The sequence below is a fragment of the Bos mutus genome, chromosome 22, assembly GCF_027580195.1.
Source record: "Bos mutus isolate GX-2022 chromosome 22, NWIPB_WYAK_1.1, whole genome shotgun sequence".
NCBI lineage: Eukaryota > Metazoa > Chordata > Mammalia > Artiodactyla > Bovidae > Bos > Bos mutus.
Genome location: NC_091638.1, coordinates 8,326,183 through 8,344,736, shown reverse-complemented (window position 1 = coordinate 8,344,736; position 18,554 = coordinate 8,326,183). Strand labels below are relative to the sequence as shown.

At 37.6% G+C, this 18,554-nt stretch overlaps 1 protein-coding gene across 2 annotated transcripts in view; it reads right to left on the bottom strand.

Annotated features, from left to right (window-relative positions):
• Positions 1–3,234: 3,234 nt before the first annotated feature.
• The window catches only part of PDCD6IP (programmed cell death 6 interacting protein), a 69,005-nt gene continuing 53,685 nt past the window's right edge, over positions 3,235–18,554 (bottom strand). For both annotated transcript variants that reach the window (XM_005898148.3, XM_005898149.3), the window contains exons 11-18: positions 18,359–18,470; positions 17,107–17,276; positions 12,682–12,930; positions 12,181–12,315; positions 10,966–11,060; positions 6,427–6,550; positions 4,807–5,015; positions 3,235–3,889 (exon numbers count right to left, since the gene is read on the bottom strand). In XM_005898148.3, the coding sequence (XP_005898210.2) occupies positions 3,715–3,889; positions 4,807–5,015; positions 6,427–6,550; positions 10,966–11,060; positions 12,181–12,315; positions 12,682–12,930; positions 17,107–17,276; positions 18,359–18,470 (1,269 nt within the window). In that variant the 3' untranslated portion in view covers positions 3,235–3,714. The remainder of the gene's footprint in view (positions 3,890–4,806; positions 5,016–6,426; positions 6,551–10,965; positions 11,061–12,180; positions 12,316–12,681; positions 12,931–17,106; positions 17,277–18,358; positions 18,471–18,554) is intronic.

The window sequence follows — 18,554 nt, the reverse complement described above, 5'->3', positions numbered from 1 at the left end:
TGTCCATGGGGATTCTCCAGGCAAGAATACTGGAGTGGGCTGCCATGCCCTCCTCCAGGGGATCTTCCCAATCCCAGGATCAAACCCAGGTCTCCCGCATTGCAGGAGGATTCTTTATCAGCTGAGCTACAAGGGAAGCCTGAAGAAGAGATTACTCATCTGAAAGATCTGGGTTCAATCATAAGGGACATTTGAAAACCATGATCATCTACAAGGTTGACAGCTATAAGAAAATACTTAAATACTGTCGTCTTTTCTGTAAGTCTCATGTGGTTAGTTCAAGTGGGTTATTTTTTAATTTCCCAACCCACTGTTCAATGAAGAAATTAAGAGAAATATAAAAGCTGAAGGATAAATATTTTAAATAAGAATTCATACTACAAGGAAGTAAAAATCTTTCAACTTTTATTTCTAAGATACATTTCATCTGGACCCTTTTCTTTACAATTTTCCCCCTAAGAGAAATGAATACAATAAAAAATATAATCCAACTACCAGCAATGTTTGTAACCAGAAAAGAATCTCTGGCGTGATAATATAGGATTTTTTTTAAAAAATATAAACTTCATACCAGAAATAAAGCCTGAATATTCTCTTTTTCTTTAAAAATATAATTTTTCCTTCTTTGCCTTTCCATGTAAATCTTATAACCATTTAGTTCTAAAGTCTACTTTTAAACTTGTAACTAAAATGCAGTTTTTCTCCTACTTTGTATCCTGTTCTGTACTGTGAAGCAATTAATAACTGCAGAAGTGTCACAAAAAAAAAAAAAAAGAGAGAGAGATGGCACTAGGTTGTAGCCAGATTCTTCTAAGACATACTGATCATTTAAAAAAAAAAAGCTCCCCATTAACAAATTGAAACCTACTTAACGACGTGCATTTTGCCATGTTTATGAAACTAGAAATTGTGTACAATGCACTTTTGCAAACTGTAAAGCTCTAATGGAAAACATTTCTTAAATCTGACTAGAAAGGTTGCTGACTGGCATAGAAAATCAGTGACTCTTTTTCTCTACTTACATTTGGGGAAAGGGAGACTAGAAATTGCAGAGAAGTTGGGTATACAGATCCCACAAAGATTGAGTGGCTTGCAGTGGCATATGACTATTATTCTTAAATGAGAATAAAGACGGAGGGGCACAGGAGTACACCATTATTTGACACCGGACTCAGAAATCAAGCCATCTGTCTCAAACTAAGAGTACAAAATAAGTTAGTTTTTTTCCCCACTTCAGACCAGCTTTTCAGATTACAGTCCATTTTAAAATAGCATTCCAAAGCCTTATAAAGAAATTAAACAGGAATAGTGTGCTTTAGGAAATCAAACAGCCTAACTATAAACACAGGTACAACATACCTGAACCAGAGTGACACTCTCCTTCCTTTAAATAAAAAGCATTACCCGTAACTTTGTAGGGTATTTTCTGGAACATAGAAAGCAAAGGATAAAAAAGTTTGGCAACAAAAATAATTCCAGTGAGGGCTTCCTTCTTGTTAGGATGCAAAATAGACAAAAGAAAAACTTTCCATGTGCCACCTTAGTGGAACTAGACAGCTCCATGAAGACACACCGAGCAATGAAGGACTGTGAAAACTTGGTCATCTGTGGACACAAGTGACCTAAACAAAGCATCTGCATCCTGTAAAGGATGAGGGAACAGACGAGAGGGAATAGCCTTGGGTCTGCTAACAGAGCTGAGGGAGTCGGGTAGGCTGCCACGAGGGTATATGGAGACTCCTTTCCTAAAGTGTCTGAACTATCTTCCTGTGGCTCCGAGAATAAGCCCAGCCTAGCACAGGAAATGAGCTAAACAGCCTTGTAACTTCTCTTTTGGCCCTCTGACGCACTTACTCTTTTCTAATAGTGCCTTCTTTCCCCAAGAGAATATTCAGGCCAATTTTGTTTTTTGTTTTTTTCTGTATTAGTGAGAATTATAAACTAGCAATTTGGGATTCCCCTAATCTCACTGAGTATCTTCTGTTGGTGATGGTACCTTGAATGATGAGGAGGAGGAACTTAAGTGCCATTTACACAAGAGTCAAACAAGTCCATTTCATATTCTGATGATTCCATATTAATAGAAGTCAGCTATGATATGTAAAAAACTATTTTGCCAAGGTTTCAACTACTGAACTTTAAAGCAATTTCAGTATTGCATGTAAAAGTCATTTATACTGAAGTAACATGCCTTCATGTTTTCCACATACAACAACAAAGATTTTTTTAAATATACATATATTTTAAACCAATTAGCTCCCTTTACAATCACACCTTCAGCCCCACATTTAAAAATATAAACCCAAACTGTCAAATGAAAACAACAATGGACCAACTGACAGCATCATTTAAATGAAACAACAATTCAAGAAAAGGTTAGCATTAAAACTGTGAAAATAAGCATAAACAGATTCATTGGAACTCTGCTCGGATGTCTGGTATGTTCAGATATGAGCCTCACATAGAGCAGACCCCACTGGGACGTCAGACAACTCACTCCTTTCTCACTTTCTCATTCCACGATGCACGTCTGTGCATTCCACCAGGCAAGTCTCACTGAGGCTTATACAGCACTTAGTCATCCGAACAGCACAGACCAGTATTAAATACACAGCCTATTCCAGAATTGGCATATGCTCCCAACAATTGTTTTGTGTACTCCCTGAATTATAAAATAGTCCAATCTTTTAGGAGCATAAAAATGAAAGGGCTTATCATATCTATTCATACACACTGTGCATTAAATGTTACTAGGTTAAGACAGTAAGGTGAAAAAAAGGACAGAAGGGTACAGTAAATTTTCTTTAAACAATTCTATTACATTAGACAGTACTGTTAATGACACGTATTTATTTTAACCAGATTATGAAAAAAAGAAAAAACTTTTTACCAGAATTTGTATTGATTTCTTGGAGAAGTTAGTAATAAAACATTAAATATACATATTCACTTGAATATTTGAAGAATCTTTGGTAGCAATTGTGTTTCTTCCACATTATAAGATTTTTCAAAATAAGTGTCAAAATTAATTTACTAATCAGCATATGAAAGATAAACTATGGTTATTATTCTTTTGGTTTTCCTATAAGATATATTGAACCTGACTATTAACTTGAATTAATCATGCACTTAACACAGGACCTGTTTAACTTATGTACACATAAAATGAGAGACTAGTACCAGGAAGAAATTAGACAGCAGTGAGAATCAATGACAAAGCATAACAATGACAACTGTTCTTAAGGAATTTATTTTTAAATTAAAAGATTTACAATGTTTTGATTATGCAAAATAGCGTAAGGAAAATCAAACCAAATCAATAAACCAAAAGAGAAAGATAACTTAGTTTTCTTGTATATCCATACTTAAACCATCGTTGTAAGCATCTGATGTTCCAATCACATACTTAAGTCTAATAATTTCAAACGTTTCACCGGTGGGTTTAATTTCTCATTTTCAACTTTTATGAACTGTAATGTAATTTACTTCAAATTCTATTATACTTAGTGTTTACACTGCAACAGCAGCAAATCGCCCAAGTACAATCAAGTGTGGAACTGGGGCACAGCTTCTAGCCGCAGACAGAAATTATACACTGCACTCAGTACAGTAGAGGACGTTATAGTAACCAGAGCGTAGAGTTTAGTACACTTATTGCAGGGTTGGTATTTCTTTCCCTTTGAACTGAACCAGCTGAGCTTCTGAGCTGACATATTACTGCTGTGGATAGTAAGACTGCTGTGGGGGCTGAGGGAAGGGGTATGAAGGCTGCTGGGGTCCTGGGTATGGAGCCTGCCCAGGGCTCTGGTGATACACTGGTGGATACGGCATATTATACTGGCCATACGCATAAGGATTGTAGCCCATGGGCATGGGCATTTGGCAATACCTGATGGGAAGAAGAACAAAAAAAAGAAAAGCTAGATTGGTAAATCAAATACTAGAAAATGAACCATACAGTAATTATTCTAAAATGAAGTTTTTTTCAAGAAAATCATGTTTTCCTCTATTTCTCACTCTATTAGAGAACAGTGGAGAGAGGAAAAAACAGCTGTTCCAAGGTACTTCCTAGAAAAAAGAGTTCTATCCTGTTATTAATTGAAATGAAAGAAAAAAGTATTTAATACTACCCAAGTAAAGATTCTTGAAGGAAATAAGATTAAATATTCAACCATTACCAAGAATAAAAACAGAGACTCTTCATTTTACTGTGGCAATCTACGTACATTTCTGTTTTACAAGAGTCAATGTTAACTGTAATGCTCATAGATTTATACTGTTTTCACAGTTTTAACATTTGGAAGATACAATTTACTTACTAAGTCTGGAAGACAACTTAAAAGAAGTTAAATGTCTGGATTTTTAAGATTACAAAAATAACAAAGACAGCTGATCTTTAAGTATATGCCATAATTAGATAGATTCCTGGTTCAAGAGTTGATCGGAATGTCAAGACGTCAGAGTACAGGTATGTGAAGAAGCCTTTACCAGTCTTGCCAAGTCCAGGAAAGGCACCTATCTGTTTATCACCTAAACAAAGATGACCAAGGAAGCACATTCTGAATTCCTTACAGAAGGTATGTTTACTATAAACCCAACATGTAAAACTAAAAACAAATTAAATAAACCGGGGAAATGGCTATTTAACTGCTCAAAGTGACTATAACTTACTATATTTCTATGTGAGCTGACAATGTAGCCTATATGACACCTCCATTCAGAGAATGGGTGACCTTTTTTTTTAAAAGACTAACTACAGTTAGAAACATTAGCCAGTTCACTGGGCATACAGAGTTTCAGTCTTACCCGGGATACCCTGGATAGGTGGGGTACGGGGGTCCCTGGGCCTGAGGCAGGGGAGCTGAACCGGGAGTCTGTGATGGAGCTGGTACAGTGGTCCCAGAGCCTGCCGGAGCCGGGGCTGGAGCTAGAGCTGCAGCCGGAGCTGAAGCAGGAGTTCGATTTGCTGGCAGCACAGGAGGTGGAGGCCGGGCTGGGGGCTGGGGCTTAGTAGGCTGTAAGAAAGAGTCGGCACTGACTGCAACACACGTCAGCTTTCTGTCAAATTGCTAACAATTAAAATGAATGAGAGCGTACAAGAAACTCCAGAATCCAACTGAATGTATTTCTAATTCCCATTCTTAAATGTGGGCTCACCATTCCAGGAATGTACCGTAGTTGAAAAATAATTCTCCAATTTGTGGATATTCCACAAATATCCACACTAGCACTGCTCTTTTCCTGATGCCCAATGTTTAATCATTTACTGCTCCCATCCGTGGTCACACATTTGAGGGAGGAGGAAGGAATGGGTGAGATAGTGTTTTTCTCTCTTATCTCCTCCTGGCCCCATGATTTTTCATACTAAAATCTCAAACACCAGAAAACCTAAAACAGTACTATCATAAATAACCATATAATTACCAATTAAATTCATTAATTATTAACATTTGGCCACTTTTGCTTTACCTATAATTATATTCTTATATTTACCTCTACATATTTACAGAACCATTTGAAAGTTAAGCTGCAAACTTAAGGACACTGGCCTTACACATTTCAGTATACAAGTCCTAATATTCTCCTACATAATCACGCTACCATTTCACCCTGAGAAAATTAACAGTTACTCCAAAATTAATAATTATTCCCTAGTATTACCCCACTCCAGTACTCTTGCCTGGCAAATCCCATGGACGGAGGAGCCTGGTGGGCTGCAGTCCATGGGGTCACGAAGAGTTGGACACAACTGAGCGACTTCACTTTTCACTTTCATGCATTGGAGAAGGAAATGGCAACCCATTCCAGTGTTCTTGCCTGGAGAATCCCAGGGACAGGGGAGCCTGGTGGGCTGCCATCTATGGGGTCGCACAGAGTCGGACACGACTGAAGTGACTCAGTAGTAGTAGTATTACCCTACATTCAAGTGTCCTTATTTTTCATAAAAACACCTATAAGAGTTTTAACCAAGATCTAATCGAGGTTCATGTACTGCATTTGATTATTATGAGTCTTTCCTCTCTTTTAATCTAGAAGCCCTCTCCATCTATCTTTTCTCTTTCTATAACATTCGCCTTTAGAAAACCAAGCCAAGTGTCTCAAAGAATGTTCCTGTTGTAGGTTGTCCAAGTGTTTCCTAACAGCACAATTTAATTTATGGTTTTATCACTGTCTTTGCTATAAACTGGAAGTTGGTTCCAAAGACTTCATTAGACTCAAGGTAAACATTTTTTAGCAAAAATTTATAAGTGATCCATGAATAAAGAATGCATATTCTTTATACTGCAAAACATCAGAAGGCTGGTCACCTGATCAAAGTGGTGACCACCAGACCTCTACCATGTAAAGTCTGTGTTACCCTTTACAGCTAGCAAATGTCACAAACACGTAAAACTTCCATCTTAAAAGGTCGGGCTGCTTACTGACCGGCATGGTTCTTGGTGCTGGAGTTGGTGGCGTTGGTGCGTGCCCCCCAGCTGGAGAGGACTGGTATGTGGGTGTTGGGATTGAAGGAGCACTAGGTTCTCTGGCAATGCTTTGTTGCAAGTCCCTTATTAAAGACAGAAGCATTAGAAATTAACACAATTTTGAAAACCAACACCTGCAAAATATCAGGTACTTTTCTTTCTTTTCTTCATGTATGAAACACAGAAAATAGAATCAAAACAATGATAGTATTTTAAAATATACTATATATTTCTGTTCTTGGCAAGAACTAATTGAAATCATCTTTCTTCCTACTACTGAATAAAATAAAGTTAGTTTTTGTTCTATTTCTGAAGACAAGGGGAAAAAGTAAACTTTTCCAGAGCCCATAATTATAGCCAGAGTAAGGGACACGTTAAACGAAGCAAGTGGCCCTTAGAAACTGCCCTCCCTCTACTAAGAGGTCAGCCCCTAGATGATGAGAAACTCCTAATAAAAATCTAAAAATGATCAGAAAACTACAACTGTTCACAGTCACCTGCCTAATATTTTAATCACTGTATATCAGTGTTCACAGAAAACAACGGAAATTTCAAAATTTTCTGAAGATATCCAAAACATGGCACGGAGATATTTTATGTTAAAAGATACCTCACATAAGGTAATCTCATTAAAGACAGATGTTTAAAGCACCATTAAAATACAGTATCAAAATTTTTTAAAAAATTTAAAGACTCCTCTGACAGTAAATTGGAATCTATCCCCAAATCCCGATAAACAAAATCCTAAGGTAAAATACACTCTTATGAAACATTTGGTACTGTGCTGATTCACAAGCTCGAAACAACACACACGACACGCCCTCAAGTGTCTGTGGCAGGCCCTGCTGTCCTGATGGAACAACTCCAGCAAGTGTCCCCAGACCACACTTTGACTCTCAAAAACAATCCCAGGTGAAAGATAAACTAGACATACAAAACTGACAGACCACCATCTACAAATTCTCACTCCACCATCACGCCCACACACAGACACTATACTATTCTTTCCTATGAACCTGTCCAGAGCTTCCTGATCAGAAATAACCCAATCCAAATGCTCATTTTTATTTTCTCCCTTTTTACACAAAAAGCATACTTTACACTAGTCTGTAATCTTATTTTTTTTAACATAAATTATTCATCTTAGAGATTTTTGTATATTGGTAAATAGAAAACATCCTTTAAAAAAAAAGCTGGATTAAATAATGTATGGGTCTGCAATTCGGACCTTACTGGGTCCCACAAAAGGGCTGCCCCACTGTGCACTCCCACAGTAGAATGAGACTTGCTCCCCAAAGTGTGCCAATAAAGCATGCTATCAAACTTCCAAATTTTTGACAGTCTGAAAAATGCCATTTCAGAGTAATTTCAACTCATATTTATATTGAATGAGGGGAGGTATTTTTTCATATGCTTAACAGTCACTTTTATTTCATCTGCAGAATTTCTGTTCATATCCTTTGCCAATTTTTCTATTGGGTTTTTTTTTCCTCTTCATTAGTATCTCAGAGTTCTTTATAAATTTGGTAAATTTGCCTTTTGTCCTGGGAACAGGTTTCAAACAGTTTCCACCAGCTTATTACATTTTGACTCTGCTGATCATCTTATGATGAACTTACTCTTTTTTCTTTAATGGCTTCTGGATTTTACATCAGAATTACAAAGACCTTTCCTATTTCAGCTTTACTAAAAATTTCTCTCGTTTTCTTTTCATTTCGTTTCATTTTATACATTTCAAGTATGATCTGTTTGGAACTTACTCTGTTGTAAAAATAACTTTTGTTTCCTAAATAACTAGGCACTTGTCTCTTAACTTCTATGATTTAGGATTTTTTTTTTCTTAAAACACTAAATTCACATAAGGATTTAAATCTATTCCTATCTTCTGTCTTTAGTCTAATCATGTGCCAGTACCACTGTGTTTTAATTAGAGACAATATTACATATATTAAAATCTGGTAAATTAGTTTCCATTACTATTATTTTTATGCAGTTTTTCCTGGCTATTCTTTCTTGACTTTTTTCACCTTGAGCTTTAGAACAACTTGTCTACTTTTAAACGAAAATGTGGTTTTTTTAAATCAAAATTATGTTGAATGGATAAATTTATTTAGAACTGACGTCTCATCCTATCTAAGGACATGATATGTCTTATAACTTGCTCAAATCCTCTCTTGTGTCCTTGAATAGTGTTTCAAAGCTTTCTTCATACAGGTCTCATATATGACAAATCTATTCTTATGTATTTTACTTTCTCATGACTATTTAACTGAGGTCTTTCCCTCCATTGTATCTTCTACGTCTTTACTTGTATGAAAGCTATTGATTGCTACAAATTATTTTTATAATCACCAATTCTCTTTTTATTTGCAGAGTTTGGCTGCTGATTCTTTTAGGTTTCCCAGATGTACGATCATAAAGTCTGTAAGTAGTGACAGTTTACAATTTTTGTATCTCTAATTGCCTTTGTCTAATGGTGCTGGCTGGTACTGCCAATATAGTACTGAATATCAGCACTGATAGCTGGCACTTGTCTTTAGGGGGAATGTTTATAGTTTCTCCATTAACTTTCTCACACTTTTTCGTCATCTATGAAGATCATCTTTTTCTCCTTAGATGTAAAAATACTAAACCAATCATTGTATTCATGGAATAACCACCCATTCCTCCTTGGTCATGGTCATGGTCATGTTCCTTCATTAATTAATATACTGGAGAATATGGAGAATATGAACAGCAAGCATTTTATTTAGAACTTTCACATCCATATTCATAAATAAAACTGGTCCGAAGACTGCTCTGTTTTACTCTTTTCAGATTTACCTACTAGTAAAACTAATTTGGGTTTGTATTTAGCCTCTAAAACCGTTTTTTAAAGATTTTAATTATTTGCTTTTTAAAGGTGTAGTAGAAAAACTGGTAACAAATGGCCCTTCTATCTTGGGGCTGGAAGGAAGTAGCTCTTAAGTTCTCCCCATTCTTCTACAGGAAACTGTTTAAGCATGGACAGATGAGAATAATGGTCAGCTCATCTGAGGGGCTCAAGAAAGGCTCCTGGGTATAATAGTCTCTGGGTTCTTCATATTCATCACTGATGACCACCTGACTTTGAATATAGCTGAAGGACAGGCTGGCCGGATATAAAATCTTTGTCTTATATTTGCTTTCCTTGAGTTTCAATAGCAATCATTCCATTCTCTTCTAGCATGCAGTGCTGCCAGCCTAAGTTTTTTTCACCTTTTTATAAACGGAGCTGAGCCGTCTGCCTGACTGCCTTAATAGGATTCTGCCATTTTCTTTTTTAAAGAATATTTATTTGGCCAGACCATGTGCATGTGAGATCTTAGATCCCCAACCAGGGATCAAACCCATTCCCCCTGTGTTGGGAGCACAGAGTCTTGACCACTGGGCCATTAGGGAAGTTTTGTCATTATCTTTGAAGGCTAATAATGTATATGCCTTAATACAAATAAGTGTTAACAGTTCTTACTCATTTTTCCTGACCAAATGATGCATACCCTTTCAACAGGACTTATTCTAAGAATATTCTTGAGTAATATCATTAAGTATTTGTTCTGTTCACTGTTTGGGATTTTCTTCTTTGAAGGGAATTCAGTTTTACATATGTCAGATCTTCTCTGCCCAGCTTCTCTACTTTTAATCCTGTTCCTTGCTTTGGTTTCATTTTCTTTGATTTCTTCTTTGCTACTCTTTGCTCCTGTGTTTTCTTCACTCTTTTCTTGCTTTGGCTCCTTCTCATTTCATCTCACATTCGTGATAGTTTTGTTCTCTTCCAATTGTGTCCTAAACCCTGACACTTCATATTTTATGACCTCTTGTTTTCCTACCATCTTCCTTGAGTACTGGCTTTGTTTGTGGTAATCCTTAGTGAGTCTTTCCTAACCTTTGTTTTAAATTCACAGTAAAATTTTCACCTGTTCTGTGACAATGTTATTCTGGTGAATGTTCATCTATCAGTTTTGTTAAATTTTGCTCTCTTTCTCATCTTAATGGGTATCAATGCTGAGTTAGCACTCCATTACTCCACACAGAGTGAGTCTTATGTTGCTTGCCCAGTAGGCCCCTATAGAAAGTGATTTTGCTGACATTTTCTGAGCTATAAATCCTCTCTCCCTCGTGCTGTGCCTGCAGTTTCATTTAAGGAACCCATTTGCCCCTTCAAGGTAAACTGCCCGTGTTTATTGGCACTCCCTGAGCTCTGTCACCATGAGCTGTGCTCTCATCACTTCTGTGACATCACTATTCTCCCTTCATCTAGAGTTTGTGCTCCTTTACATCCTGTTGTTCTTGAAGCATGTAGCTGGTTGCTTGTTGCTTTGTAAACCACCACAGAGGAAATGAAGGAAATTAACTCACACTGCCAACCCACCACAAGAGTATCCACATGTGATTTTTCTAAAAGAGGTAGCAAGAATATGATTTTTTTTCCTAAGAAAAATACTTCAGAAGTATAATTTGATAGAGAAAATAAACTTACTTTAAGAGTTCATCCCTTTCTGTCTTCCGTGCAAACACTATATCACTGCATTTGTTCTGGAACCTGACAAGTATTTCAGTCAGCTCATTGTAAAACTACAAGCAAAGAACAAACATAAGTGATAAACCAGAACTATTTTTAATCTAAGAGGAACACAATGTAAAGCTCATTTGTCAATAACAGTTAAAGAACTAAAACCCTATGCATGAGAGACAGTCATACCACTTAAGTCCAGTAACTTATTGTTAAATATGACCTAAAATATTTTGAAAAAAATAAATACTCGTTAGAAAGTGCTGTCACCAAAAATTCAGTGACAAGTTAAGTTTCATGATAGTGAACAAGTTCCCAATTCCTAGAGAAAAATCAACTACTTAATAAAAACAACCTATTTAAGTGGAAACATTAGATTTGCACATTCACTTCAGAAACGCAGGCATCATTTCAGAAACTTTTTGAAGAATTTCCAAAAGCACTCTGGAGAGTTTTCTCAGCTTACCTATTTCAACAAAGCATTTTAAATCAAATTAAAATGGCATTTTACTATCCTCTCTCTTTGGAAGGTTTCGGCAGTATTTCTGTGCTCTCTTTAGAGGGTTTTACATCATACCTACTGTATTAAAATCAAGATAACTTTATTCAGTCATCATTGTGGAGTTAAAGTACCAAAAGGAATTATGTATTTGAAAAACTTAAAAAATCACTTACTCCCCAAAATTGGTCAAACCAAATATAAGCATTTCCCCAAAATATTTAAAGGAAAGGCTAGAAAATACTGAAACATATTCAGTAAGCACTCTAAGACACAAGCATATCACAAATCTATCATCACCTAAACCATCAGCAGAGGCTATGAAGGTCATACCAGCCCCTTCCCCATCACGTATCAGCTCTGACTAATACTCCTATTCCCTCATAATTCACTCAGACTGGCCGACTTTCTATCATGTAACAAAGTATTGCTGATTCTCGCTAATTCCTGCTACCTGAAATGAATGTCTACGCATACTCATTCTGCAAAGTTCCCATGAAATCCACCACCTTCATTAAGCTTTCTCCCACTTGTAACAAAGCTCTCAGGGGCCAAAGTAATGAAAGCTAAGGCATTCAAGATGAAGAATGATTTGGTCCAACTGGAAATACCAATTAACTTCTCAAACTATATCCTCACGTCCACACTGGTCAGTTAGCTCTTATTTTTTTTGTGCTTCATACCTTTGTGCCCTCCTTCAAATTAGCCACAAGTTCAACAAAGTTATCATACGCAGCAGCTAAATTCTTCAAGACTTCTTCTCTTAAATTGGCTTCGTTGTTAGATTGTTTCATTTTTGAAAATTCCTGGTGTGAGACCTTATGAAAAGAAAGATTTATGCAGTTATATATATTTATGAAATTAATATAGCTCATGACATTTTTATTGATACTTTTCCAACTATGAAAATCACCTATGATTATATTGAGTTATTATTAGATATTTACCTAATATATTCCCTTTGGAGTAGCACAGTACTTTATAGCTTTCCATTAGTAAAATTACCCCAAATTCAGTGGGCATGAAAATATAACCAACAATTTACAGTTTTCTATTAATATGGAATACTTGCCAAAAACACAATCCTAAATGGACAGATTTAGTCCAGACTATCCCTCCTGTATACAGATTATCCCTTCTGTAATTTTTTAAATAAAAATCTTACTGAAGTATATAAACTTTACCTGAATATTTTTAAGAAGATCTTCCTGTTTCTTTAGAGATTCCTGGACTTTAGTTGTGAGACCCCCATAGATTCGATCCAGTTCGGTAACAGAAATAGCTTCTTCGTTTATCACACCATCTTGAGCCAGAGCAGTCAGAAACTTGCTTGTCATGTCAAAATTCACTGATTTCAGGTCGTTCTCCAGCCCCTCTCTTTCCTTCTTTACTTCATCAAGATTTGTTAATAAGGATTTTAAGACATTCACCACCTATACAAATTTAAAAAACTTTTAGCTGAATTGCCCAAAAAACCATAAGCCAATTACCAGAAGGGAATGATACAAAGGTTCACCAGGGTCAGGGAGAGATGATTTCTCAGAGAGCCAAGTGTAATGCAGACAGCAGGTTCACTTACATACAGACACTGCTGTACCTTCAGTGGATTCGGCCTGCAATGGCAGCAGCAATAATGAAAACAGATTTACTGAACATTTATCATGCGCCAGGCACGGTCCTACACACTTCACAGATTAAACTTAATGTACTTCTTACAATATCCCAGAGTATGTATTTATTACCTCTATTCCACAGATGGAGAAACTGAGTCTCAGAAAAATTAAGTCACCTGCCTGAGGTTACACAGCTACTAAAGGAGCAGAGGTGAAACCTGAGACCTGCGTCTGCCTGACTCCAAACCACTCTCTAACCACGTTTACACTTTACTGCATCCTCACCATGATGTAGAGGAAGGTGTGTTTTGTCAAGAGATAGCCTATTTTGCCAACATAGTGAGACTGAGAGAAGGAGACATGGAGATAAAAATAGAGATAACGATACATGGAGACAGCACACAAGAGAAGAGAGAGAAAGCTCTAAGTCATACGCTGATTTTAAATCCTGGGAGAGAAAGAAGGGGTAGGTCCTATCTCTCTTCACATCGTGAGTTCTGCCTCTCATTCAGTCCAGGCAGTCTCTGCCTAACAGCCCCATGATTCATAAATGCCTAACACCCCTATGTAGTAACAGTGTTTCAGGGTTCAAGTGCCCTCTAAGACCCTTGTGAGCTGCTCCCTTTCACTCACAGCTCTTCACACTTCACCTGGGCGACCCCAAGCCCCTATTCTGCTTGACCAAGAATGCTCAGAGCAAGAAAGTGGGCAAAGAAGGGACAGTCCAAGAACCCCATCTCCAGCCCTGACTCGCTTCTTACCAGCAGCAATTTCAGCTCCAGAGATCTCCTCACCTACTGCCCGTGCCTAAGCAGCTCTGCCCTGCTCTGCAGTCCCTGGCCTTAGTCATCAGCTCCGTGATGAGAGGGTCCAGAGCGACCTTCCCATGTGAAAACCAAAACCTGAGGAAAAGCCTCAAGTTTCTTCCACATTTCAGCCTCTGGTAACCACCATATCTCCTAGGCATCCTATCTTAAATGCAGAGTCTCTTAACATGTTCTAACGTGACTCACAGAGGTCCAAGAAGCATCAAACCACAGACACTCTAAAAGGAAGAAGAGGACGAAGAGTCACGGCTGGATGGGCACAGCAAAGTCTATTAAAGGGGCCTAGTAGAATCTGACGTTAGACAAGCTGGTCAAAGTCTTGCTTGCAAATGACTTCCAGGACATATCGTTAAATGAAAAAAGGTACAAAAGCATATACATTGTATGTCGCATTTTCAATGAGAAGGGAAATCAGAATATAAAGCTATACACACACATAATGTATTATGTACATCTGTGTGCATATGTATTTTTCACAAAAATAAAAGCACTAAACACAGACCAGACAAAATGAATACTGTTACGTATAACAGAGCAGATGGGAATAAGGTGGAAAGAACAGGGGTGAGAGTTCTCTGCAGGAACCTTCTGAACCGTGAACATTCTTCTACCCATCCAAAACACAAAATTAAATCAAAACTTCAATACAGAAACGAAGGAATCTAGCTGTCCAGCACAGTGAAACATGACGACATAGAAAAAAATACTTCAACTCTGATTATACTCCCTTAGTGAATATCATGGGCTTAGTTACTATATAACCAAGGGCAGTTTACCTGGAAAATTCATCTGCAAAACAAGAATAATAATAGTACCTTTATGTCAGGACAGTTGTAAAGACTGAAGCAAGTCCATATAAGTGCTTAATGTAATTTCTAACACAGGCCAAGTGCTCCATAAGTAGGAGCCATTATTATTAACTGTTGGTTATGTCTCACGGTTTAACTCTCTACTTTGCGTGCACTGTGGACTAAAGAGTCTTAAGCATATAAGCACTCAGACAAGAACAGAGGAAAAATGAGGAACAGACCAAGAATTAAAGTATCCTTTATTCTGCTGAATTATAAGGATTTCTATAATCATGTAACACAGTTTGTGTTGGGGGATACAGTAGCATATAAATTCAAAAAGGTTTTGATAGCTTTACCTGTTGGTAAATTGATAATGGTATCTCAACCTTGACTTTAACCCTATGTGAAGTTGCTTGGCCATTAGGAAAGTAAGAAATGTCATTTTCTTCTATATGTATGTTATGCCTAACAGAAGTTCGAAAATTTTATAGAAATGAAATAAAGCTAGGGGAGAAATAGGAATATGCAGAATTAATTTAAAAAAAATAGTCTAGTAAACAAAGCTGAAAGTCAGGAGTATCTTGAAACAGATTGTCTTATATAGTATAGAAATTAACATCCTCTCAGTACCTAAAAACAGCTGCCCAAACAGAACAAAGATAAATAACTAGATAGTTGGCCTCTTCAGAATGAAAGAAAAAAACAGCCCTACCCATTATGCTTGGACCTCTTAATAAAACATGTACTTTGTATCACGTTAATAATCAGCAATTCAAATGGCTGTTTCTCATAAAAACTCTGGCTAAAGTGTCATCAACTATGGTGACAACTATCTGAAGGAGCTGTAATAAACAAATGATGCTTCCCTTTTCTGATAAAGACACATATTGAATGAATATATAGAGCACTGAAAATTGTTGGTTACCTCCATGCAGAAAATCTAGTTTCAATAAAATAACTTCATATTGATTGTCAAACTTTTCCTCCCCTATGTAATACCGTTCTGGATTAACAGAGCAGCTATTACAAATTAAAAAAAAAAACAAAAAAACATTTTTGCTTTTCTACAGAAAGCAGAATCAAAGAACGAAAGCCATGTAAGTTCCGAGTCGTGTATGTGACACTAAAAAAAAAAAAGGGGGACATTAAAGAGAGTTCTCCTAAAATCAAAAGAAGCCAGAACATGCTGCTGTTCTATAGGTGTGCAGTCTCTTCTTTACAAATTTAATCTTTCAACCACCTTCCTTTTCTCCTCGACGCCCTGAAAGCATCTGACTTCAGAGTGGTCGTTCTCTCTGGCCCCCAACCAGAGATGCAGGTTCTGTGCATATCCCCTGACGCTGTTTTCCCTTCACTTCAGGGGCTGGTTTCCACTCAACCTCTGGTAGCTGCTCTGCACACACTCACTCAATATTCTCGGATCCTACTCTTGTTCACCTTTCTGCCTGTCCACTGTTCTCATAACGTGCCAATGTCCTAAGAAGCCTCCTAGGCGAGGGGCTCCAAATGCTGGAACATTCAGAATTCCGTCACCTAAAGCCCTCACACCTCTCAGTTTCTACCATGTATCCCAGTTATCTCTGTGTATGTCTCCTCTTCTACGCCTGCTTGTGAATGGGGAGTGCGGGCTGGCCATCGTGTGTACAGAGCGTAGTGCCTTACACAGTAGATGCTGTCCATTAAGCCTTGGCTGAATGAATACATGAAATGCTTCTGAGCAAAGACAGATAAGAAATGACAATGATAACTTCTGAGAACTACTGTCACAGGAAATTCACCTTTTTTAAGAAGCTTTCGGCAGTATCTCTTGCCCTTTGGCTTACTTTCCTGTGTGCTTCAGGGCCCCTATCTCACCTCACAGTGATCAGTCACACCCATCCCCTTAGGGTCTCAGCCAATCACGCTCCCATGAGCCTGTAGCCAGTAGAAATATCATGCCAATGTGATCCACTTATTAACATGCACCACCTTGACAACCCTCCCTTCAGAGGTAGTCCCAGAGGAATATGGTAGAAGGCAGTATATAGAAAGATGCAAGAAACAAAGAATCTGTTGTCAGAGGAGTATCTGGCCAATCCAGTCCTTCCACCCCAAGGAAGCGCCTGTACTTCCAAGTTGCTCCCTCTTACCAAATGTGAATTAAACACTGTGAATATATACAGTACCGAGTTCACAGAGGAAGCATTCAATAAATGGATAGTAATATAACGTTCACAGTGTATATATATCATGTTGCTCTAAACGCAAGCACCTCAATGTACATCATCATTTTTTAAAAAAAAGGTCAGTAAGAAAAAACTGGGCAATTCACTGTATGTAATAGCTTGAACATAGTTGTCAGAGCAGCTGCCCACCCACACCAAAGTGCACGTCCTCACCTCACTGCCCTGCATTGTCTTCGCCGGGTTAGCAGAAGGGATGGCGGCGTTCAGCTCCGGCTCCGGCTTGCACAGAAGCACAATGGTGTCTCGGTGAGCCTGGTAACGCTCCTTCACCTGTCCATCTGCGTGCACAGCTTTATCCAAAGTGATTCTGAAGTTGTTTCCCTCTGTGGAAGAAGAAAAAAATGTTATCAGAGCACAGTAACGATTTTAACAGTGAAGTACATAAGCTGGTTGTACTTTCAATTTTGTTCTCCAATTTTACTTGTCTCCCTGTCAGCCCCAAAGCACTAGATGACAGAAACTGAGCTCCTGTCAGTCCTTGCATCTTTAGTGTTTTATAACCTTAAAACACCCTTGTGGTTACAGTCCACTAAATAAAAGCCAACTGACATTAATCTTTTTCTACAACTCATGAATATAGAAAGATAACATTCACTCCAAAAACTGTTACAACTTATTTCAAAAAAGTTCCTGTCTCAAAAGATCACTCTTTAAATCTGACTTATAAGAAAAGCAGATACATTTTTAGAAAAATCACAATAGTATTAAATACTTTTTACAGAGAAATAAAGCAAGTCTAGATATTGTTTCGGAGAAGGCAATGGCACCCCACTGCAGTACCCTTGCCTGGAAAATCCCATGGACCGAGGAGCCTGGTGGGCTGCAGTCCATGGGGTCGCTATGAGTCAGATGCGACTGAGCGACTTCACTTCACTTTTCACTTTCATGTACTGAAGAAGGAAATGGCAACCCACTCCAGTGTTCTTGCCTGGAGAATCCCAGGGACGGGGGAGCCTAGTGGGCTGCCGCCTATGGGGTCGCACAGAGTCGGACACGACTGAAGCACCTTAGCAGCAGCAGCAGCAGATATCATTTATCTAAACAAGCACAAAATCTTTATAATCAAAGTCTTAAAAATAATTGGCTTCAGGTTAATTTTAAAACTCATCCTTTACTACCTGGTAGTATTACTACTAAATGAAATGAAATCACAACACCATATATTTATATATATCTCATTTATCTTTTTTTTACAATACGCAGAAAGCTTGGAACAGGAAGTCAGAGTCACAGGATCATTTTAATTTTCACTGTCTTAAGAATCTGAATTTATCATGATGAACATTCTTGTTATTTTTTATTTTACATGAACTGAAGAAAAACACCTGGCTTTTCATATGAAGCCTAATTCAATCAAGCAAAATGAGAACTTACTCAAGTGAAAGTCATTTAGGGACATTTTTACCTGCTCTTAAAGGCTTATAAAGTTCATTGGATGGCGTCCTTTGCCAACGTTCCTTGAATTTTGCCCTTAAATCATTGTCAGTCGCTTCTTCTTCATCCAACAACCTTAATGACTTTTAAAAAGGAGGCAAAGCAACAGTGAACTATCATTTCTGGTGCAAAAAACTTTAAAACGTTTTTAAAATGATCATACTTAA